General features: G+C 53.0%; 3 protein-coding genes and 1 pseudogene across 3 annotated transcripts; all 4 read left to right on the plus strand.

Moving 5' to 3' along the window:
- The first annotated feature begins 4,111 nt into the window (after positions 1 to 4,111).
- Positions 4,112 to 4,555, plus strand: LOC138674992 (histone H2A type 1-like). Its single transcript, XM_069762891.1, has one exon. It carries the CDS (start codon positions 4,150 to 4,152, stop codon positions 4,534 to 4,536), a length of 387 nt encoding a protein of 128 aa, XP_069618992.1. The 5' UTR covers positions 4,112 to 4,149; the 3' UTR covers positions 4,537 to 4,555.
- Positions 4,556 to 13,966: 9,411 nt separating this feature from the next.
- On the plus strand, positions 13,967 to 14,668 carry LOC138674984 (histone H1B-like; annotated as a pseudogene).
- An 8,168-nt stretch (positions 14,669 to 22,836) lies between these two features.
- LOC138674988 (histone H3) lies at positions 22,837 to 23,287 on the plus strand. The gene has a single exon (XM_069762888.1). It carries the CDS (start codon positions 22,837 to 22,839, stop codon positions 23,245 to 23,247), a length of 411 nt encoding a protein of 136 aa, XP_069618989.1. The 3' UTR covers positions 23,248 to 23,287.
- Positions 23,288 to 24,271: 984 nt separating this feature from the next.
- Positions 24,272 to 24,755, plus strand: LOC138675000 (histone H4). Its single transcript, XM_069762900.1, has one exon. It carries the CDS (start codon positions 24,273 to 24,275, stop codon positions 24,582 to 24,584), a length of 312 nt encoding a protein of 103 aa, XP_069619001.1. The 5' UTR covers position 24,272; the 3' UTR covers positions 24,585 to 24,755.
- Positions 24,756 to 25,057: the final 302 nt, after the last annotated feature.

Genomic DNA, 25,057 nt, shown 5'->3' on the forward strand with positions numbered 1-25,057 from the left:
ACTATAAGAGCCCCCGCACCCTCACTATAAGAGCCCCCCGCACCCTCATTATAAGAGCCCCCCGCACCCTCATTATAAGAGCCCCCCGCACCCTCACTATAAGAGCCCCCCGCACCCTCACTATAAGAGCCCCCCGCACCCTCACTATAAGAGCCCCCCGCACCCTCACTATAAGAGCCCCCGCACCCTCACTATAAGAGCCCCCGCACCCTCACTATAAGAGCCCCCCGCACCCTCACTATAAGAGCCCCCCGCACCCTCACTATAAGAGCCCCCGCACCCTCACTATAAGAGCCCCCGCACCCTCACTATAAGAGCCGCCCACACCCTCACTATAAGAGCCCCCGCACCCTCACTATAAGAGCCCCCCGCACCCTCACTATAAGAGCCCCCCGCACCCTCACTATAAGAGCCCCCGCACCCTCATTATAAGAGCCGCCCACACCCTCACTATAAGAGCCCCCCGCACCCTCACTATAAGAGCCCCCCGCACCCTCACTATAAGAGCCCCCGCACCCTCACTATAAGAGCCCCCCCGCACCCTCATTATAAGAGCCCCCCGCACCCTCATTATAAGAGCCCCCCGCACCCTCACTATAAGAGCCCCCCGCAGCCTCACTATAAGAGCCCCCCGCACCCTCACTATAAGAGCCCCCCGCACCCTCACTATAAGAGCCCCCCGCACCCTCACTATAAGAGCCCCCCCGCAGCCTCACTATAAGAGCCCCCCGCACCCTCACTATAAGAGCCCCCCGCACCCTCACTATAAGAGCCCCCCGCACCCTCACTATAAGAGCCCCCCGCACCCTCACTATAAGAGCCCCCCGCACCCTCACTATAAGAGGCCCCCGCACCCTCACTATAAGAGCCCCCCGCACCCTCACTATAAGAGCCCCCCGCACCCTCACTATAAGAGGCCCCCCGCACCCTCACTATAAGAGCCCCCCCCCGCACCCTCACTATAAGAGCCCCCCCGCACCCTCACTATAAGAGCCCCCCCGCACCCTCACTATAAGAGGCCCCCCGCACCCTCACTATAAGAGGCCCCCCGCACCCTCACTATAAGAGCCCCCCCCGCACCCTCACTATAAGAGCCCCCCGCACCCTCACTATAAGAGCCCCCCGCACCCTCACTATAAGAGCCCCCCACACCCTCACTATAAGAGCCGCCCGCAGCCTCACTATAAGAGCCCCCCCACCCCCTCACTATAAGAGCCCCCCGCAGCCTCACTATAAGAGCCACCCGCAGCCTCACTATAAGAGCCCCCCGCACCCTCACTATAAGAGCCCCCCGCACACTCACTATAAGAGCCACCCGCACCCTCACTATAAGAGCCCCCCGCACCCTCATTATAAGAGCCCCCCGCACCCTCACTATAAGAGCCCCCCGCACCCTCATTATAAGAGCCCCCCGCACCCTCACTATAAGAGCCCCCCGCAGCCTCACTATAAGAGCCCCCCGCAGCCTCACTATAAGAGCCCCCCGCACCCTCACTATAAGAGCCCCCCGCACCCTCACTATAAGAGGCCCCCCGCACCCTCACTATAAGAGCCCCCCCCCGCACCCTCACTATAAGAGCCCCCCCGCACCCTCACTATAAGAGCCCCCCCGCACCCTCACTATAAGAGGCCCCCCGCACCCTCACTATAAGAGCCCCCCCCGCACCCTCACTATAAGAGCCCCCCGCACCCTCACTATAAGAGCCCCCCGCACCCTCACTATAAGAGCCCCCCGCACCCTCACTATAAGAGCCCCCGCACCCTCACTATAAGAGCCCCCCCACCCCCTCACTATAAGAGCCCCCCGCAGCCTCACTATAAGAGCCCCCCGCACCCTCACTATAAGAGCCCCCCGCACCCTCACTATAAGAGCCCCCCGCACCCTCACTATAAGAGCCCCCCGCACCCTCACTATAAGAGCCCCCCGCACCCTCACTATAAGAGCCCCCCGCACCCTCATTATAAGAGCCCCCCGCACCCTCACTATAAGAGCCCCCCGCACCCTCACTATAAGAGCCCCCCGCACCCTCACTATAAGAGCCCCCCGCACCCTCATTATAAGAGCCCCCCGCACCCTCACTATAAGAGCCCCCCGCACCCTCACTATAAGAGCTGCGGCTGCTCCGGTGTCCTCTCCCGTCTCCCCGAGGTGTCTGCTCGCACCGCCCGGGGCTCTGCGTCTGGTGATGAGGGAGATGGTGAGAACCTTGTCAGGAATAATCCGGGCATTTCTCAGTGAGTTGCTGGGTATTCAGTGACTTCTCTTATTTAACCCCTTGCTGCACAGATCTCGGCATTCTGGGGTCTCGTTTCCCCGATAACAGGAGCCGTTTGTGGTCGGTGGAGTTGATCTAGAAACTAATCCGGATTATTTTTACAGTGTAAGTGACGTCATTACATTTAGAAGCGCAGGAAATTCACCCCCCCCCCCAACCGTCCTGAGTTCAGCCAATCAGCAGAGGGAGGGAGGAGCTAATGTTGCCAATGGTAATACGTTTACAGTTCCCGCTTTTTTCCGTCCTTTGTCTTCATATAACACGTGGTCCCAGGACGGATATCGGATTCTGCTTGTGTTTTGCGAGAGTGTTAGAGGGGAGGCCACAGAGCAGGAGGTTGCAGTAGTCCCGGCGGGAGATGATGAGGTCATGGACTAGGGGTTTTGCAGATTCTTGGTTTAGGAATGTACGGATCCGTGAAATATTGAGTTGAAGGCAGTGGGAAGTGAGAAGGGCTTGGATATGTGGTTTGAAGGGAAGATCAGTGTCAAGGATTACCCCGAGACAGCGAGCTTGTGGGACTGGGGAGAGTGGGCAGCCGTTTACTGTCATGGATAGGATCGTTGGGGGAAAGAATGAATTCTGTTTTGTTCACTTGTAGAAGCTCCGAGAATGAGGAGGGGAATAACGAATCATGGGAGAAATATCCCAATATAATGGCAGGATAGGATCCTCTAGCAGCAGGTGTAATAATGTATAAGGAATGTCATAGATCTCATAGGGTTAATATGAGGTGAGATAAAACCACCGCAGTGCAGAGATCTCCGATCACAATGACTGTAAGATCCCCGAGCACTGGTGCCTCCATCACAGCACAAATGCGGTCTCTTCATATTGATCTATAAAATAAATATAACACGGATTTCCAGGGGAGCGGGCTGTACAGTAATATTCTCCTGATCAGATCCGTGTGGGGTGAATAGGGCAGCGAATATTCCCAGGGAATGTGGCGTATGAGGCAGCTGGCTAGACGGACGCCCTGTGCACCGGGTACGGAGACTCCTGTGTGATGACCTCGTCCTGGACACTAATGTTTCGGATGGATGGCGCCTCTGAAGGTTGTTATAAACTCCCAGGATGTAATAATGGCGGCCGATCGCCGTGTTTGGGGGCAGACAGCTGGGAGGACCCGGTATTATCCAGCAGAGGGGCCGGTAATATCCGACGGACAAAGACCAGAAATTGAGCGGGAAATTCAAAACCACCAACGGATCTGTAATCAGCCAATGAGCGAGAGAGATCCGCAGGCGCCGACCAATCCCAGATACAGGAATATCCGCCTCCATTAACTCCTCAGTGTCCGTGTGTGCTGACCCCCCACTACACACTCGCTGTACAGAAGCGGCGACTTCCCCACCCGGGACCGGCAGCGTCACATCAGGCTCCGGGCAGAACATAGGATCAGCGCGGACACCGCAGGGAATCAGCACCGGATAATAAGCGGTGAGTGAGGAGCCTCCGCCTGTGCAGATGGAGGGAGGAGAAGCGCTGACAGGGATTAACCCCTCACCCGCCAGACTGTCAGTGCAATTTATGGCTGATAGAAGACACAAGTCCAACAAGTGCAAACTACAAATGAAGAGAATATTTCTGCATTTCCTTCTGCTCCAGGACAAATATCTGTTTTCACCCCTTATCTAGTCTGTTCAAAACAAACGTTTTCTATTGGGTGAGAAACTCATTTGAGCAAGGAGCATAATAAGCTCCGCCCTCTGCAGCTCATTGGTGGTTCCTCAAGACTCTTCCCCATTGGCAGCTTCAGATCCGTCCAACCACAGGAGAGGAGGCGGAGCAGCGGACTATATAAAGAGACACAGCGCAGTCTCTTCTCCACACGATTTTCTGGCTTTAGTTATCTGACGTTATCGCCATCATGTCTGGACGCGGCAAACAAGGAGGGAAGGTCCGTGCTAAGGCGAAGACCCGCTCATCCCGGGCAGGACTGCAGTTCCCGGTTGGCCGTGTGCACAGACTTCTCCGTAAGGGCAACTACGCTGAGAGAGTCGGCGCCGGCGCTCCGGTCTATCTGGCCGCTGTGCTGGAGTATCTGACCGCGGAGATCCTGGAATTAGCCGGCAATGCCGCCCGGGACAACAAGAAGACCCGCATCATCCCCCGACACCTGCAGCTGGCGGTGCGCAATGACGAGGAGCTGAACCGGCTGCTGGGTGGGGTGACCATCGCCCAGGGGGGCGTGCTGCCCAACATCCAGGCCGTGCTGCTGCCCAAGAAGACCGAGAGCAGCAAGAAGAGCAAGTGAGCGCTGCCGCCGATCTCTACAAAACCAAAGGCTCTTCTCAGAGCCCCCCACACCGTCACCACAAGAGCCGGCGCCGCCTATCTCCGGGTCCTCACATGAGGCTGATGGTTCATACACCATTGCCGCCACCAGTTCATATGTTGGTGCACATATCCTCAGAATAACAGGAGATGAAAGGGTCAATCCCACATGGAGTCTCAGATCCTCAGTGTCGTCTGCAGAGCTCGCAGGAAATGTCCCCTCATTACTGTCTGATACTCCGCAGTGAGGTCTACATGTAGTTAGTGTTGGGGGGACGGCGGCCGCTATCAGTGACCGGTAACAATCCTCCGGGGATTATGAGCGGGGAATTCAAATTCACCAACGGATTCTGTGATCAGACAATGAGCGAGAAACCTTTACGCTCAGCCTTCAGTGACGTACATAGACGTCTTTCCTCTCCCGTTTAACTCCTTACTTGCCGTTTTCCAGCTGATCTTTTCTTTACCAGAGTATCCACAGATGCGGCAGCTTCACCCCCAGGCCCCGGCAGCGCTGTGTCCCCTATACACTGCACACAATATATACACTGTGTATATACATCTACAGGACAGGAGTTGTAGGGAACAGAAGCAACACCGGTGTCCCCCCATATACTGCACACACTGGATATATAAATACATGACACATCTACCCGGTTGTCACACATTGAAGACACCACCGCAGCTGTCAGACATTGAAGACACCACCGCACTGCACCCAGTAGGGCACTGTAGGAAAAGAAACAGGTTGGATTCACTACCCCCCCCCCCCCCCCCATTAGGTGGCTTTGATGTTCTGCAGCAGTGACCGGGGAGTCTCGTGTACATAATCGCTGTTTTTCGGCAGGGGACGTTTTATGTTATCCAAATCCATCTTCTTTATGTCTCCAGGGGTCCATTCTGCTGGGCGCTCCTGCCGGTCCCAATTATTATTAAACTTCCATAACATATCATCCCGCACCATAGCGGAGACACTTGAGGGAAGATAGAGGCGGATTATCACCACTTCTGTCTTCTCCTTTGCTACAGCTCGAAGTATCGGCAATGCTGATGAGTACACTGGGCCCAGCGATCACTTGGCTGGATATGGAAACGTGGAGAGGAAAAACGAGGATGATGAAAGGGATTACAGCAGCACCGCACGTGCAGATGGCGGCGCCTAGAAAATCTCGTACATCAGCCTCATTCTGGAGAGGTGCACTGCAGACATGAAGGATTGATCATCTCTCCCTGAGAGAGAGACTGACGAAGAGAGAGAAAGAAAGGAAGGGAGAAAGATTTACAGAAAGAAAGGAGAGAGCGAAAGAATGAAAGAGAGGAGAAAAATAGAGAGAGAGAGGAGAGACTGCTCTATATACTGTACACACTGTTCTATATACTGTACACACTGCTCTATATACTGTACACACTGCTGTATATACTGTACACTGCTCTATATACTGTACACTGCTCTATATACTGTACACACTGCTCTATATACTGTACACTGCTCTATATACTGTACATTCTGCTGTATATACTGTACACACTGCTCTATATACTGTACACACTGCTCTATATACTGTACACTGCTCTATATACTGTACACACTGCTGTATATACTGTACACACTGCTGTATATACTGTACACTGCTCTATATACTGTACACACTGCTGTATATATTGTACACACTGCTGTATATACTGTACACACTGCTCTATATACTATACACTCTGCTCTATATACTGTACACTCTGCTGTATATACTGTACACACTGCTGTATATACTGTACACTGCTCTATATACTGTACACACTGCTGTATATACTGTACACACTGCTGTATATACTGTACACTGCTCTATATACTGTACATTCTGCTGTATATACTGTACACTCTGCTCTACATACTGTACACTCTGCTCTACATACTGTACACTCTGCTCTATATACTGTACACTCTGCTCTACATACTGTACACACTGCTCTATATACTGTACACACTGCTCTATATACTGTACACACTGCTCTATATACTGTACACTCTGCTCTACATACTGTACACTCTGCTGTATATACTGTACACTCTACTCTACATACTGTACACTCTGCTCTATATACTGTACACACTGCTCTATATACTGTACACACTGCTCTACATACTGTACACTCTGCTCTATATACTGTACACACTGCTGTATATACTGTACAAACCGCTGTATATACTGTTCACACTGCTCTACATACTGTACACTCTGCTGTATATACTGTACACACTGCTGTATACTGTACACACTGCTGTATATACTGTACACTCTGCTGTATATACTGTACACTCTGCTCTATATACTGTACACTGCTCTATATACTGTACACACTGCTGTATATACTGTACACTCTGCTCTATATACTGTACACTGCTCTATATACTGTACACTCTGCTGTATATACTGTACATTCTGCTGTATATACTGTACACACTGCTCTATATACTGTACACTCTGCTGTATATACTGTACACTGCTGTATATACTGTACACACTGCTCTATATACTGTACATTCTGCTGTATATACTGTACACTGCTGTATATACTGTACACTCTGCTGTATATACTGTACACTGCTCTATATACTGCACACTCTGCTGTATATACTGTACACTGCTCTATATACTGTACATTCTGCTGTATATACTGTACACACTGCTGTATATACTGTACACTCTGCTGTATATACTGTACACTGCTGTATATACTGTACACTGCTGTATATACTGTACACACTGCTGTATATACTGTACACTGCTGTATATACTGTACACACTGCTGTATATACTGTACACTGCTGTATATACTGTACACACTGCTCTATATACTGTACATTCTGCTGTATATACTGTACACTGCTGTATATACTGTACACTCTGCTGTATATACTGTACACTGCTCTATATACTGCACACTCTGCTGTATATACTGTACACACTGCTGTATATACTGTACACTCTGCTGTATATTCTGTACACTGCTGTATATACTGTACACTGCTGTATATACTGTACACTCTGCTGTATATACTGTACACACTGCTGTATATACTGCACACTCTGCTGTATATACTGTACACTGCTCTATATACTGCACACTCTGCTGTATATACTGTACACTCTGCTCTATATACTGTACACACTGCTGTATATACTGTACACTCTGCTCTATATACTGTGCACACTGCTGTATATACTGTACACTCTGCTCTATATACTGTACACTCTGCTCTATATACTGTACACTGCTGTATATACTGTACACTGCTCTATATATTGTACATTCTGCTGTATATACTGTACACACTGCTGTATATACTGTACACTCTGCTCTATATACTGTACACTCTGCTCTATATACTGTACACTGCTGTATATACTGTACACTGCTCTATATACTGCACACTCTGCTGTATATACTGTACACACTGCTGTATATACTGTACACTCTGCTGTATATTCTGTACACTGCTGTATATACTGTACACTGCTGTATATACTGTACACTCTGCTGTATATACTGTACACACTGCTGTATATACTGCACACTCTGCTGTATATACTGTACACTGCTCTATATACTGCACACTCTGCTGTATATACTGTACACTGCTGTATATACTGTACACTGCTCTATATATTGTACATTCTGCTGTATATACTGTACACACTGCTGTATATACTGTACACTCTGCTGTATGAAAACCAGGGATTCAAGCTTCAGGAGGCTAATTTGCATATTCCAGGTGCCTTCTGGGAGAAGCGAAGTCTCCCTAAGCTAGAAGATCGTTGGGTACAGCCGGGACCAGCTGCTTCGAAAGCATCACCAAACCAGGGATTCAAGCTTCAGGAGGCTAATTTGCATATTCCAGGTGCCTTCTGGGAGAAGCGAAGTCTCCCTAAGCTAGAAGATCGTTGGGTACAGCCGGGACCAGCTGCTTCGAAAGCATCACCAAACCAGGGATTCAAGCTTCAGGAGGCTAATTTGCATATTCCAGGTGCCTTCTGGGAGAAGCGAAGTCTCCCTAAGCTAGAAGATCGTTGGGTACAGCCGGGACCAGCTGCTTCGAAAGCATCACCAAACCAGGGATTCAAGCTTCAGGAGGCTAATTTGCATATTCCAGGTGCCTTCTGGGAGAAGCGAAGTCTCCCTAAGCTAGAAGATCGTTGGGTACAGCCGGGACCAGCTGCTTCGAAAGCATCACCAAACCGCGCGCCTTACGGCGCGCGAATTTTTGCCTGTAGGACATTATTGCAAGAGAGCTTGGCTGAGTAGATTACACAAGAAGGAAAACACACAGCAAGTCAGCAGGATCTAGGAGCAACATGGCAGATGTGACAACCTACATGGTGAGCTGCAGCATGTGCTACATGTTCACAGATCGACCAGAAGAAGAATCCAATTTCACCTGTCAGAAGTGTAGACTAGTGGCCCTTTTAGAAGAAAAGGTGCGGGGTCTGGAAGAAAGAATAGCAACTTTGAAACTCATCAAAGAGAATGAAGACTTTCTAGACAGAACAGAAGCATCTCTACTGGTCACAGAAGGTGAAAAAAGTGTCAGAGAACCTCCAAAAGCAGATGAGTGGAAGCATGTGACCAAAAGAAGCAAGAAGACCATGGAGAAATCACCAACCACACAACTGAAGAACCGATATCAAATCTTTGTAGAGGATGAAGATGGCACACCTAAGAATGAAGCAATACCAGCAAGCAAAAAAGAAAAGGGCACACAGCAACAAGTGACAGCAAAAAGTACAGCCAAGAAGCAACGAAGAGTGGTGGTGGTGGGAGACTCACTACTGAGAGGCACAGAAGCAGCCATCTGCAGACCGGACATAACTGCAAGAGAAGTATGCTGCCTTCCAGGTGCGATGATCAAGGATGTGACCGATAGGATACCAAAGCTCTTCAGCTCCAAGGACGTCCACCCATTTCTTCTGATACATGTTGGCACCAATGACACGGCAAGGAAGGACCTACCGACAATCTGCAAGGACTTTGAAGAGTTGGGGAAGAAAGTAAAGGAACTGGATGCACAGGTAGTTTTTTCTTCTATCCTTCCAGTAGATGGGCATGGCACCAGGAGATGGAACAGGATCCTTGATGCAAACAACTGGCTAAGACGATGGTGCAGACAACAAGGATTTGGATTCCTTGACCACGGTGTGAATTACTGGTATGATGGACTCCTCGCCAGAGACGGACTACACCTCAACAAACCTGGGAAACACACATTCGCCAGAAGACTCGCTACACTCATCAGGAGGGCGTTAAACTAGAAGAAGAGGGGACGGGAAGAAAAACATTAGACTCGTACAAAGACGACCCAGGAAAACATACTCAGAAGGGAGGTAAGAACATTTCTAAAACAATCCACAGTGAGGAGATTGGAACAAAACAAAATCCTCTAAACTGCATGCTCGCAAACGCCAGAAGCCTGACAAACAAGATGGAAGAACTAGAAGCAGAAATATCTACAGGTAACTTTGACATAGTGGGAATAACCGAGACATGGTTAGATGAAAGCTATGACTGGGCAGTTAACTTACAGGGTTACAGTCTGTTTAGAAAGGATCGTAAAAATCGGAGAGGAGGAGGGGTTTGTCTCTATGTAAAGTCTTGTCTAAAGTCCACTTTAAGGGAGGATATTAGCGAAGGGAATGAAGATGTCGAGTCCATATGGGTTGAAATTCATGGAGGGAAAAATGGTAACAAAATTCTCATTGGGGTCTGTTACAAACCCCCAAATATAACAGAAAGCATGGAAAGTCTACTTCTAAAGCAGATAGATGAAGCTGCAACCCATAATGAGGTCCTGGTTATGGGGGACTTTAACTACCCGGATATTAACTGGGAAACAGAAACCTGTGAAACCCATAAAGGCAACAGGTTTCTGCTAATAACCAAGAAAAATTATCTTTCACAATTGGTGCAGAATCCAACCAGAGGAGCAGCACTTTTAGACCTAATACTATCTAATAGACCTGACAGAATAACAAATCTGCAGGTGGTTGGGCATTTAGGAAATAGCGACCACAATATTGTGCAGTTTCACCTGTCTTTCACTAGGGGGACTTGTCAGGGAGTCACAAAAACATTGAACTTTAGGAAGGCAAAGTTTGAACAGCTTAGAGATGCCCTTAATCTGGTAGACTGGGACAATATCCTCAGAAATGAGAATACAGATAATAAATGGGAAATGTTTAAGAACATCCTAAATAGGCAGTGTAAGCGGTTTATACCTTGTGGGAATAAAAGGACTAGAAATAGGAAAAACCCAATGTGGCTAAACAAAGAAGTAAGACAGGCAATTAACAGTAAAAAGAAAGCATTTGCACTACTAAAGCAGGATGGCACCATTGAAGCTCTAAAAAACTATAGGGAGAAAAATACTTTATCTAAAAAACTAATTAAAGCTGCCAAAAAGGAAACAGAGAAGCACATTGCTAAGGAGAGTAAAACTAATCCCAAACTGTTCTTCAACTATATCAATAGTAAAAGAATAAAAACTGAAAATGTAGGCCCCTTAAAAAATAGTGAGGAAAGAATGGTTGTAGATGACGAGGAAAAAGCTAACATATTAAACACCTTCTTCTCCACGGTATTCACGGTGGAAAATGAAATGCTAGGTGAAATCCCAAGAAACAATGAAAACCCTATATTAAGGGTCACCAATCTAACCCAAGAAGAGGTGCGAAACCGGCTAAATAAGATTAAAATAGATAAATCTCCGGGTCCGGATGGCATACACCCACGAGTACTAAGAGAACTAAGTAATGTAATAGATAAACCATTATTTCTTATTTTTAGTGACTCTATAGTGACAGGGTCTGTTCCGCAGGACTGGCGCATAGCAAATGTGGTGCCAATATTCAAAAAGGGCTCTAAAAGTGAACCTGGAAATTATAGGCCAGTAAGTCTAACCTCTATTGTTGGTAAAATATTTGAAGGGTTTCTGAGGGATCTTATTCTGGATTATCTCAATGAGAATAACTGTTTAACTCCATATCAGCATGGGTTTATGAGAAATCGCTCCTGTCAAACCAATCTAATCAGTTTTTATGAAGAGGTAAGCTATAGACTGGACCACGGTGAGTCATTGGACGTGGTATATCTCGATTTTTCCAAAGCGTTTGATACCGTGCCGCACAAGAGGTTGGTACACAAAATGAGAATGCTTGGTCTGGGGGAAAATGTGTGTAAATGGGTTAGTAACTGGCTTAGTGATAGAAAGCAGAGGGTGGTTATAAATGGTATAGTCTCTAACTGGGTCGCTGTGACCAGTGGGGTACCGCAGGGGTCAGTATTGGGACCTGTTCTCTTCAACATATTCATTAATGATCTGGTAGAAGGTTTACACAGTAAAATATCGATATTTGCAGATGATACAAAACTATGTAAAGCAGTTAATACAAGAGAAGATAGTATTCTGCTACAGATGGATCTGGATAAGTTGGAAACTTGGGCTGAAAGGTGGCAGATGAGGTTTAACAATGATAAATGTAAGGTTATACACATGGGAAGAGGGAATCAATATCACCATTACACACTGAACGGGAAACCACTGGGTAAATCTGACAGGGAGAAGGACTTGGGGATCCTAGTTAATGATAAACTTACCTGGAGCAGCCAGTGCCAGGCAGCAGCTGCCAAGGCAAACAGGATCATGGGGTGCATTAAAAGAGGTCTGGATACACATGATGAGAGCATTATACTGCCTCTGTACAAATCCCTAGTTAGACCGCACATGGAGTACTGTGTCCAGTTTTGGGCACCGGTGCTCAGGAAGGATATAATGGAACTAGAGAGAGTACAAAGGAGGGCAACAAAATTAATAAAGGGGATGGGAGAACTACAATACCCAGATAGATTAGCGAAATTAGGATTATTTAGTCTAGAAAAAAGACGACTGAGGGGCGATCTAATAACCATGTATAAGTATATAAGGGGACAATACAAATATCTCGCTGAGGATCTGTTTATACCAAGGAAGGTGACGGGCACAAGGGGGCATTCTTTGCGTCTGGAGGAGAGAAGGTTTTTCCACCAACATAGAAGAGGATTCTTTACTGTTAGGGCAGTGAGAATCTGGAATTGCTTGCCTGAGGAGGTGGTGATGGCGAACTCAGTCGAGGGGTTCAAGAGAGGCCTGGATGTCTTCCTGGAGCAGAACAATATTGTATCATACAATTATTAGGTTCTGTAAAAGGACGTAGATCTGGGGATTTATTATGACGGAATATAGGCTGAACTGGATGGACAAATGTCTTTTTTCGGCCTTACTAACTATGTTACTATGTTACTATGTTATGTATATACTGTACACTGCTGTATATACTGTACACTGCTGTATATACTGTACACTCTGCTGTATATACTGTACACACTGCTGTATATACTGCACACTCTGCTGTATATACTGTACCCTCTCCTCTATTATCAGTGACACTTATTACACTGCTGATCTGGGCTGTACAGATGTGATGTTGTGCACTATATATAGTATATACAGCTGTGTTCTCTGTGTAGACGCTGGACTTTGTGTCTCCGCTTTTCTCCCAATATTCCCCTTTTGCACAATAGTGGGGGTCACATAAATCCATTATTATTTCAGTTTTCTCCCCGGAGATGTTCATGTGTTTGGTTGGGGAGTCGCACGGTGCAGCTGTCGCCTTATTATCAGAGCTCTTCCCTCCATCACAGCCCGCAGCGGTCACAGCTTCACACTGGGTAAGACTCGATATCAGGCAGGTGATTGCAATCAGCCCCCGATGTGGATCATCCACTGATGTGGAACACGTGTCCCCCATACTCTGCACATACGGGGTACAGTGATATCACAGGTCAGGGAGGGGGCAGTCAGCGGAGGCCGTCGCCTGTGTTACCCTTCTGGGCTCTCAGCAGCTCCAGCTCGTCCCCACATCGTACAATCAGCTTCCTGTACGATAGACATTGGAGTAAAGATCCCTGTGATAGTGACAAGAGCCGGGGACAGGAGGAACGAGCTCCCGCAGCAGATTTATCTCCCCGGTACACAGTGATGTGCAGATCGGGAGGACGGCGGCGATGATTCCGGGATTTCCTCTCCGCGATTTCTCGGCTTTTCTACTAGTGACGGCTACAAATGGCCGGTGGAGATGTTGGAGAAGGAGAAGCGATGGAGGAATCGCGCTCTGCTGTCCGGTGTTAGCCGGTAAAGGGCTTTTATCCCGGGCAGGGAAGCACAAGGGGAGAGCGGAGCTTCACCCGGACTCAGCTGGGAGGAGGCGGGGCCTGTGTCCAGTGTCAGCCAATAGATGCTCAGGACGGTGCAGCTCAGCAGCCAATCAGTGCGCAGTAAGCCTGTACATATAACAGGCGCCTCCAGCTCCGGCCTCAGTGTTCTCCTTCCATTCAGGAAATATTTTCGTTTTGTTTCCGCAGCACATGATGGCAGAGACCGCGCCAGCCGCCGCTCCCCCTCCCGCAGAACCAGCCGCCAAATCCAAGAAGCAGCCGAAGAAATCCGCCGCCAAGAAAAGCAATAAACCCTCCGGCCCCAGCGTCTCCGAGCTGATCGTGAAAGCCGTGTCCGCCTCCAAAGAGCGCAGCGGGGTGTCCCTGGCCGCCCTGAAGAAGGCTCTGTCTGCCGGAGGGTACGATGTGGAGAAGAACAACAGCCGCCTGAAGCTGGCCGTCCGGGGTCTGGTCACCAAGGGCGCCCTCCTCCAGGTGAAGGGCAGCGGCGCCTCCGGCTCATTCAGGCTGAACAAGAAGCAGGAGACCAAGGACAAAGTGGCCAAGAAGAAGCCGGCGGCTGCGGCCAAACCCAAGAAACCCGCTGCTGCCAAGAAAGCCGCCAAATCTCCGAAGAAGCCCAAGAAGGCTCCGACCGCGGCCTAGAAGAGCCCGAAAAAGGCCAAGAAGCCCGCAGCAGCTGCGGCCAAAAAAGCCAAGAGCCCCAAGAAGCCGAAGGCCGCTCCCAAGCCCAAGAAGGTGACGAAGAGTCCGGCTAAGAAGGCGGCGAAACCCAAAGCTGCCAAGAGTCCTGCTAAGAAGGCGGCTAAAGCCAAGAAGCCCGCGGCTAAGAAATAAGAGGAGCCGCCCTGTCCTCATACCACAAAGGCTCTTATCAGAGCCACCACCTCCTCCCCGCAGAGCTGTATGATCAGTGCCACCACCTCCTCCCCGCAGAGCTGTATGATCAGAGCCACCACCTCCTCCCCGCAGAGCTGTATGATCAGAGCCACCTCCTCCCCGCAGAGCTGTATGATCAGAGCCACCACCTCCTCCCCGCAGAGCTGTATGATCAGAGCCACCACCTCCTCCCCGCAGAGCTGTATGATCAGTGCCACCACCTCCTCCCCGCAGAGCTGTATGATCAGTGCCACCACCTTCTCCCCGCAGAGCTGTATGATCAGGGCCACCTCCTCCTCCCCGCAGAGCTGTATGATCAGTGCCACCACCTCCTCCCCGCAGAGCTGTTTGATCAAAGCCACCACCTCCTCCCTGCAGAGCTGTATGATCAGAGCCACCACCTCTTCCCCGCAGACCTGTATGATCAGAGCCACCACCTCCTCCCCGCAGAGCTGTATGATCAGTGCCACCACCTCCTCCCCCCACAGCTGTATGATCAGAGCCACCACCTCCTCCCCGCAGAGCTGTATGATCAGTGCCACCACCTCCTCCCCCCACAGCTGTATGATCAGAGCCACCACCTCCTCCTCCCCGCAGAGCTGTATGATCAGAGCCACCACCTCCTCACCGCAGAGCTGTATGATCAGAGCCACCACCTCCTCCCCGCAGAGCTGTATGATCAGTGCCACCACCTCCTCCCCGCAGAGCTGTATGATCAGAGCCACCACCTCCTCCCCGCAGAGCTGTATGATCAGTGCCACCACCTCCTCCCCGCAGAGCTGTATGATCAGTGCCACCACCTCCTCCCCGCAGAGCTGTATGATCAGTGCCACCACCTCCTCCCCGCAGAGCTGTATGATCAGTGCCACCACCTCCTCCCCCCACAGCTGTATGATCAGAGCCACCACCTCCTCCCCGCAGAGCTGTATGATCAGAGCCACCACCTCCTCCCCGCAGAGCTGTATGATCAGTGCCACCACCTCCTCCCCCCACAGCTGTATGATCAGTGCCACCACCTCCTCCCCGCAGAGCTGTATGATCAGAGCCACCACCTCCTCCCCGCAGAGCTGTATGATCAGTGCCACCACCTCCTCCCCCCACAGCTGTATGATCAGAGCCACCACCTCCTCCTCCCCGCAGAGCTGTATGATCAGAGCCACCACCTCCTCCCCGCAGAGCTGTATGATCAGTGCCACCACCTCCTCCCCGCAGAGCTGTATGATCAGTGCCACCACCTCCTCCCCGCAGAGCTGTATGATCAGTGCCACCACCTCCTCCCCCCACAGCTGTATGATCAGAGACACCACCTCCTCCCTGCAGAGCTGTATGATCAGAGCCACCACCTCCTCCCCGCAGAGCTGTATGATCAGAGCCACCACCTCCTCCCCGCAGAGCTGTATGATCAGAGCCACCACCTCCTCCCCCCACAGCTGTATGATCAGAGCCACCACCTCCTCCCTGCAGAGCTGTATGATCAGAGCCACCACCTCTTCCCCGCAGACCTGTATGATCAGAGCCACCACCTCCTCCCCGCAGAGCTGTATGATCAGTGCCACCACCTCCTCCCCCCACAGCTGTATGATCAGAGCCACCACCTCCTCCTCCCCGCAGAGCTGTATGATCAGAGCCACCACCTCCTCCCCGCAGAGCTGTATGATCAGTGCCACCACCTCCTCCCCGCAGAGCTGTATGATCAGAGCCACCACCTCCTCCCCGCAGAGCTGTATGATCAGTGCCACCACCTCCTCCCCGCAGAGCTGTATGATCAGAGCCACCACCTCCTCCCCGCAGAGCTGTATGATCAGTGCCACCACCTCCTCCCCGCAGAGCTGTATGATCAGTGCCACCACCTCCTCCCCGCAGAGCTGTATGATCAGTGCCACCACCTCCTCCCCGCAGAGCTGTATGATCAGTGCCACCACCTCCTCCCCGCAGAGCTGTATGATCAAAGCCACCACCTCCTCCCTGCAGAGCTGTATGATCAGAGCCACCACCTCTTCCCCGCAGACCTGTATGATCAGAGCCACCACCTCCTCCCCGCAGAGCTGTATGATCAGTGCCACCACCTCCTCCCCCCACAGCTGTATGATCAGAGCCACCACCTCCTCCCCGCAGAGCTGTATGATCAGTGCCACCACCTCCTCCCCCCACAGCTGTATGATCAGAGCCACCACCTCCTCCTCCCCGCAGAGCTGTATGATCAGAGCCACCACCTCCTCCCCGCAGAGCTGTATGATCAGTGCCACCACCTCCCCGCAGAGCTGTATGATCAGAGCCACCACCTCCTCCCCGCAGAGCTGTATGATCAGTGCCACCACCTCCTCCCCGCAGAGCTGTATGATCAGAGCCACCACCTCCTCCCCGCAGAGCTGTATGATCAGTGCCACCACCTCCTCCCCGCAGAGCTGTATGATCAGTGCCACCACCTCCTCCCCGCAGAGCTGTATGATCAGTGCCACCACCTCCTCCCCGCAGAGCTGTATGATCAGTGCCACCACCTCCTCCCCCCACAGCTGTATGATCAGAGCCACCACCTCCTCCCCGCAGAGCTGTATGATCAGAGCCACCACCTCCTCCCCGCAGAGCTGTATGATCAGTGCCACCACCTCCTCCCCCCACAGCTGTATGATCAGTGCCACCACCTCCTCCCCGCAGAGCTGTATGATCAGAGCCACCACCTCCTCCCCGCAGAGCTGTATGATCAGTGCCACCACCTCCTCCCCCCACAGCTGTATGATCAGAGCCACCACCTCCTCCTCCCCGCAGAGCTGTATGATCAGAGCCACCACCTCCTCCCCGCAGAGCTGTATGATCAGTGCCACCACCTCCTCCCCGCAGAGCTGTATGATCAGTGCCACCACCTCCTCCCCGCAGAGCTGTATGATCAGTGCCACCACCTCCTCCCCCCACAGCTGTATGATCAGAGACACCACCTCCTCCCTGCAGAGCTGTATGATCAGAGCCACCACCTCCTCCCCGCAGAGCTGTATGATCAGAGCCACCACCTCCTCCCCGCAGAGCTGTATGATCAGAGCCACCACCTCCTCCCCCCACAGCTGTATGATCAGAGCCACCACCTCCTCCCTGCAGAGCTGTATGATCAGAGCCACCACCTCTTCCCCGCAGACCTGTATGATCAGAGCCACCACCTCCTCCCCGCAGAGCTGTATGATCAGTGCCACCACCTCCTCCCCCCACAGCTGTATGATCAGAGCCACCACCTCCTCCTCCCCGCAGAGCTGTATGATCAGAGCCACCACCTCCTCCCCGCAGAGCTGTATGATCAGTGCCACCACCTCCTCCCCGCAGAGCTGTATGATCAGAGCCACCACCTCCTCCCCGCAGAGCTGTATGATCAGAGCCACCACCTCCTCCTCCCCGCAGAGCTGTATGATCAGAGCCACCACCTCCTCCCCGCAGAGCTGTATGATCAGAGCCACCTCCTCCCCGCAGAGCTGTATGATCAGAGCCACCACCTCCTCCCCGCAGAGCTGTATGATCAGAGCCACCACCTCCTCCCCGCAGAGCTGTATGATCAGTGCCACCACCTCCTCCCCGCAGAGCTGTATGATCAGTGCCACCACCTTCTCCCCGCAGAGCTGTATGATCAGAGCCACCTCCTCCTCCCCGCAGAGCTGTATGATCAGTGCCACCACCTCCTCCCCGCAGAGCTGTTTGATCAAAGCCACCACCTCCTCCCTGCAGAGCTGTATGATCAGAGCCACCACCTCTTCCCCGCAGACCTGTATGATCAGAGCCACCACCTCCTCCCCGCAGAGCTGTATGATCAGTGCCACCACCTCCTCCCCCCACAGCTGTATGATCAGAGCCACCACCTCCTCCCCGCAGAGCTGTATGATCAGTGCCACCACCTCCTCCCCCCACAGCTGTATGATCAGAGCCACCACCTCCTCCTCCCCGCAGAGCTGTATGATCAGAGCCACCACCTCCTCCCCGCAGAGCTGTATGATCAGTGCCACCACCTCCTCACCGCAGAGCTGTATGATCAGAGCCACCACCTCCTCCCCGCAGAGCTGTATGATCAGTGCCACCACCTCCTCCCCGCAGAGCTGTATGATCAGAGCCACCACCTCCTCCCCGCAGAGCTGTATGATCAGTGCCACCACCTCCTCCCCGCAGAGCTGTATGATCAGTGCCACCACCTCCTCCCCGCAGAGCTGTATGATCAGTGCCACCACCTCCTCCCCGCAGAGCTGTATGATCAGTGCCACCACCTCCTCCCCCCACAGCTGTATGATCAGAGCCACCACCTCCTCCCCGCAGAGCTGTATGATCAGAGCCACCACCTCCTCCCCGCAGAGCTGTATGATCAGTGCCACCACCTCCTCCCCCCACAGCTGTATGATCAGTGCCACCACCTCCTCCCCGCAGAGCTGTATGATCAGAGCCACCACCTCCTCCCCGCAGAGCTGTATGATCAGTGCCACCACCTCCTCCCCCCACAGCTGTATGATCAGAGCCACCACCTCCTCCTCCCCGCAGAGCTGTATGATCAGAGCCACCACCTCCTCCCCGCAGAGCTGTATGATCAGTGCCACCACCTCCTCCCCGCAGAGCTGTATGATCAGTGCCACCACCTCCTCCCCGCAGAGCTGTATGATCAGTGCCACCACCTCCTCCCCCCACAGCTGTATGATCAGAGACACCACCTCCTCCCTGCAGAGCTGTATGATCAGAGCCACCACCTCCTCCCCGCAGAGCTGTATGATCAGAGCCACCACCTCCTCCCCGCAGAGCTGTATGATCAGAGCCACCACCTCCTCCCCCCACAGCTGTATGATCAGAGCCACCACCTCCTCCCTGCAGAGCTGTATGATCAGAGCCACCACCTCTTCCCCGCAGACCTGTATGATCAGAGCCACCACCTCCTCCCCGCAGAGCTGTATGATCAGTGCCACCACCTCCTCCCCCCACAGCTGTATGATCAGAGCCACCACCTCCTCCTCCCCGCAGAGCTGTATGATCAGAGCCACCACCTCCTCCCCGCAGAGCTGTATGATCAGTGCCACCACCTCCTCCCCGCAGAGCTGTATGATCAGAGCCACCACCTCCTCCCCGCAGAGCTGTATGATCAGTGCCACCACCTCCTCCCCGCAGAGCTGTATGATCAGAGCCACCACCTCCTCCCCGCAGAGCTGTATGATCAGTGCCACCACCTCCTCCCCGCAGAGCTGTATGATCAGTGCCACCACCTCCTCCCCGCAGAGCTGTATGATCAGTGCCACCACCTCCTCCCCGCAGAGCTGTATGATCAGTGCCACCACCTCCTCCCCGCAGAGCTGTATGATCAAAGCCACCACCTCCTCCCTGCAGAGCTGTATGATCAGAGCCACCACCTCTTCCCCGCAGACCTGTATGATCAGAGCCACCACCTCCTCCCCGCAGAGCTGTATGATCAGTGCCACCACCTCCTCCCCCCACAGCTGTATGATCAGAGCCACCACCTCCTCCCCGCAGAGCTGTATGATCAGTGCCACCACCTCCTCCCCCCACAGCTGTATGATCAGAGCCACCACCTCCTCCTCCCCGCAGAGCTGTATGATCAGAGCCACCACCTCCTCCCCGCAGAGCTGTATGATCAGTGCCACCACCTCCCCGCAGAGCTGTATGATCAGAGCCACCACCTCCTCCCCGCAGAGCTGTATGATCAGTGCCACCACCTCCTCCCCGCAGAGCTGTATGATCAGAGCCACCACCTCCTCCCCGCAGAGCTGTATGATCAGTGCCACCACCTCCTCCCCGCAGAGCTGTATGATCAGTGCCACCACCTCCTCCCCGCAGAGCTGTATGATCAGTGCCACCACCTCCTCCCCGCAGAGCTGTATGATCAGTGCCACCACCTCCTCCCCCCACAGCTGTATGATCAGAGCCACCACCTCCTCCCCGCAGAGCTGTATGATCAGAGCCACCACCTCCTCCCCGCAGAGCTGTATGATCAGTGCCACCACCTCCTCCCCCCACAGCTGTATGATCAGTGCCACCACCTCCTCCCCGCAGAGCTGTATGATCAGAGCCACCACCTCCTCCCCGCAGAGCTGTATGATCAGTGCCACCACCTCCTCCCCCCACAGCTGTATGATCAGAGCCACCACCTCCTCCTCCCCGCAGAGCTGTATGATCAGAGCCACCACCTCCTCCCCGCAGAGCTGTATGATCAGTGCCACCACCTCCTCCCCGCAGAGCTGTATGATCAGTGCCACCACCTCCTCCCCGCAGAGCTGTATGATCAGTGCCACCACCTCCTCCCCCCACAGCTGTATGATCAGAGACACCACCTCCTCCCTGCAGAGCTGTATGATCAGAGCCACCACCTCCTCCCCGCAGAGCTGTATGATCAGAGCCACCACCTCCTCCCCGCAGAGCTGTATGATCAGAGCCACCACCTCCTCCCCCCACAGCTGTATGATCAGAGCCACCACCTCCTCCCTGCAGAGCTGTATGATCAGAGCCACCACCTCTTCCCCGCAGACCTGTATGATCAGAGCCACCACCTCCTCCCCGCAGAGCTGTATGATCAGTGCCACCACCTCCTCCCCCCACAGCTGTATGATCAGAGCCACCACCTCCTCCTCCCCGCAGAGCTGTATGATCAGAGCCACCACCTCCTCCCCGCAGAGCTGTATGATCAGTGCCACCACCTCCTCCCCGCAGAGCTGTATGATCAGAGCCACCACCTCCTCCCCGCAGAGCTGTATGATCAGAGCCACCACCTCCTCCTCCCCGCAGAGCTGTATGATCAGAGCCACCACCTCCTCCCCGCAGAGCTGTATGATCAGTGCCACCACCTCCTCCCCGCAGAGCTGTATGATCAGTGCCACCACCTCCTCCCCGCAGAGCTGTATGATCAGTGCCACCACCTCCTCCCCCCACAGCTGTATGATCAGAGACACCACCTCCTCCCTGCAGAGCTGTATGATCAGAGCCACCACCTCCTCCCCGCAGAGCTGTATGATCAGAGCCACCACCTCCTCCCCGCAGAGCTGTATGATCAGAGCCACCACCTCCTCCCCGCAGAGCTGTATGATCAGAGCCACCACCTCCTCCCCCCACAGCTGTATGATCAGAGCCACCACCTCCTCCCTGCAGAGCTGTATGATCAGAGCCACCACCTCCTCCCCGCAGAGCTGTATGATCAGTGCCACCACCTCCTCCCTGCAGAGCTGTATGATCAGTGCCACCACCTCCTTTCTGCAGAGCTGTATGATCAGAGCCACCACCTCCTCCCCGCAGAGCTGTATGATCAGAGCCACCACCTCCTCCCCGCAGAGCTGTATGATCAGAGCCACCACCTCCTCCCCGCAGAGCTGTATGATCAGTGCCACCACCTCCTCTCTGCAGAGCTGTATGATCAGAGCCACCACCTCCTCCCCGCAGAGCTGTATGATCAGTGCCACCTCCTCCCCGCAGAGCTGTATGATCAGAGCCACCACCTCCTCCCCGCAGAGCTGTATGATCAGTGCCACCTCCTCCCCGCAGAGCTGTATGATCAGAGCCACCTCCTCCTCCCCGCAGAGCTGTATGACCAGTGCCACCACCTCCTCTCTGCAGAGCTATATGATCAGTGCCACCACCTCCTCCCCGCAGAGCTGTATGATCAGAGCCACCACCTCCTCCCCGCAGAGCTGTATGATCAGAGCCACCACCTCCTCCCCGCAGAGCTGTATGATCAGTGCCACCACCTCCTCTCTGCAGAGCTATATGATCAGTTCTGGATGCTGGGCGCAGTGTCAGGGTGGGGGATGGGTGTGATCTGATGATCACTGTACAGCGCTATACACGGGGACAGCGCAGTGACATCAGCTGCTGCAGTTCTCGCGGGTAACAGATGATGTGACCCTATTTGTGTTACAGCAGCGGCAAATGAGTGTGAACGGAGGAAAGAAGCATCTGGAGGAGGCGGGGTCTGCAGGGGGCGGGATTACTGGGCGGGAGGCGGAGCTGCCTCTTTTGTTAATGATTGGTCAAACACATCAAGCCCTTATTGGCCTTTTCTTTTCCATCAGAGAACCAGTGGGGTGCAGGGGGCGTGTCCACCGGAGACCAATGAGGACGCGCACACGGGGATAAATACCCTGCTCCCGCCGCTCCGCTCATCACATCTCTTCTATCCAGAGCTATGGCCAGAACCAAGCAGACCGCCCGGAAATCCACCGGAGGGAAAGCTCCCCGCAAGCAGCTCGCCACTAAGGCCGCCAGGAAGAGCGCTCCCGCCACTGGCGGAGTGAAGAAGCCGCATCGTTACCGCCCGGGGACAGTCGCTCTCCGTGAGATCCGCCGCTACCAGAAGTCCACCGAGCTGCTGATCCGTAAGCTTCCCTTCCAGCGCCTGGTGAGAGAGATCGCCCAGGACTTCAAGACCGATCTGCGCTTCCAGAGCTCGGCGGTGATGGCGCTGCAGGAGGCCAGCGAGGCTTATCTGGTGGGGCTGTTCGAGGACACCAACCTGTGCGCCATCCATGCCAAGAGGGTCACCATCATGCCCAAAGACATCCAGCTGGCCCGCCGGATCCGCGGGGAGAGAGCCTAGATCTGCCGGCACAGACCACAACACAAAGGCTCTTTTCAGAGCCACCAAATCCTCCCACAGACGAGCTGAGTCCTGAACGGTCCGTCATCTGCGCGTATTCCCTGTATACGGAGCGCAGTGATCCGTTATAGGCGGCGACTGCCGTGTCCGATATTTTAGGTGACGAGCGACATACAGTGATCGCTGCGCACATTCTCTGTTCTCACCCATCGGTGATTGATTGTTTTTTTTCCCCCCCATTGTTTCGCGGTAATTTACTGATCCGTTGGTGGATTTGAATTTCCCGCTCAGTCGCTTCTCGCGCTCCGGATGATCAGAACCGATCACAATCTGCTGGGTCCTAGTGCCGCCCGCTGTATTGCGGCTTTAAGTTCTGATCGGTGATCTCTGCGTTTATAATCTTATTTCCCCCCAGATCGGTGCTGGCCTCTTCCTCCCCTTTCTACTAAGTATTATTATGTCTTGAGTGAATCTATTGTGCCTGACACTGATCGGAGCAGATCCCTCCCTGTGCCCTGCTATGGGTCGCTACAGGTCACATTTGTGGTGGGAGGATCGTTATGTAATTATCGTATATTTGAGTTTTCCATCTTCTCCGGGGCTGGAGCCGCCCGGGCACTGGTTGCCTGCAGCTCCCTGCGTTGTAGTGACCTGTAATGGCCGCCGAGCACTGAGTGCAGTGACTGCCGGGGATCAGATGAGTCTTGTGCTGATTTAATTCTACTCTCTAACATTTGACAGAAGCTGGAAAATCGCAACAGAAACAACAATGAAGGGAAAACCCCAAGTTACTAACATCGAGATGAGAAGAATAGAGAAGCGGGGAAATAACAGCACAATAAGCGGGAGATTCAAAATCACCAACTGTTCTGTGATCAGCCAATCAGAGAAGAAGGGAGGAGCTAGCTGTTAGAAATCTCGCCCCGGAAATACGTCATCTTTGCGGTTCTCGCTCCGGTCCGCTCACCTTCTATATAAAGGAGGACTGCGCCGGTCAGTCATCGTGTTCTGCTGGCTGCTGGAAGATGTCTGGTCGCGGTAAAGGAGGGAAAGGTCTCGGGAAAGGCGGCGCCAAGCGGCACAGGAAGGTTCTCCGGGATAACATCCAGGGCATCACCAAGCCTGCCATCCGCCGTCTCGCTCGCAGAGGAGGCGTCAAGCGCATCTCCGGCCTCATCTATGAGGAGACTCGCGGCGTCCTGAAAGTCTTCCTGGAGAACGTGATCCGTGACGCCGTCACCTACACCGAGCACGCCAAGAGGAAGACCGTCACCGCCATGGACGTGGTGTACGCGCTGAAGCGCCAGGGCCGCACTCTCTACGGCTTCGGAGGTTAATTGTGTTCTCCTCTGTCCTCACCCCCAAAAGGCTCTTATCAGAGCCGCCCACATCTTACATGAAAGGCTCCAATACCTGCTGTGCTGTGTGACCGCCACTGCAGGCTTCATACATTGGGGGATTCGTTCAGTCTCTGGTTTCTGGACTTATTTGCTGCTATTCTCATAGAGAACAGGAATCTCCCCGCAGCGTAGGGGGAAATATCCGCACATAGACATCTCTGCACAGTCAGACCCTATTATGCTGCTGATACTACAGTCCTGGTGTGAAGTAAAGGAGATTCTGATCTTTACATTTTCCTGCTCAGATCCGTGTGTGTTGTAGGAAGGCTGCGAACAGTGGAAGGGAATGTGGTTGGATTGATGGATGGACTCTGTGTGTAGACTCGGAGATGAGCGCGTCCTGGGCACTAACCTCTGGGGTGGATGGCGGCCTCTAAAGATATAACAGATCCCATATACAAGTCTACAGA

Source organism: Ranitomeya imitator, chromosome 4 (assembly GCF_032444005.1).
Source record: "Ranitomeya imitator isolate aRanImi1 chromosome 4, aRanImi1.pri, whole genome shotgun sequence".
Classification (NCBI taxonomy): Eukaryota; Metazoa; Chordata; class Amphibia; order Anura; family Dendrobatidae; genus Ranitomeya; species Ranitomeya imitator.

Coding starts and splice junctions, on each gene's coding strand:
- LOC138674992 (XM_069762891.1), top strand. CDS start 4,150: ATGTCTGGACGCGGCAAACAAGGAGGGAAGGTCCGTGCTAAGGCGAAG.
- LOC138674988 (XM_069762888.1), top strand. CDS start 22,837: ATGGCCAGAACCAAGCAGACCGCCCGGAAATCCACCGGAGGGAAAGCT.
- LOC138675000 (XM_069762900.1), top strand. CDS start 24,273: ATGTCTGGTCGCGGTAAAGGAGGGAAAGGTCTCGGGAAAGGCGGCGCC.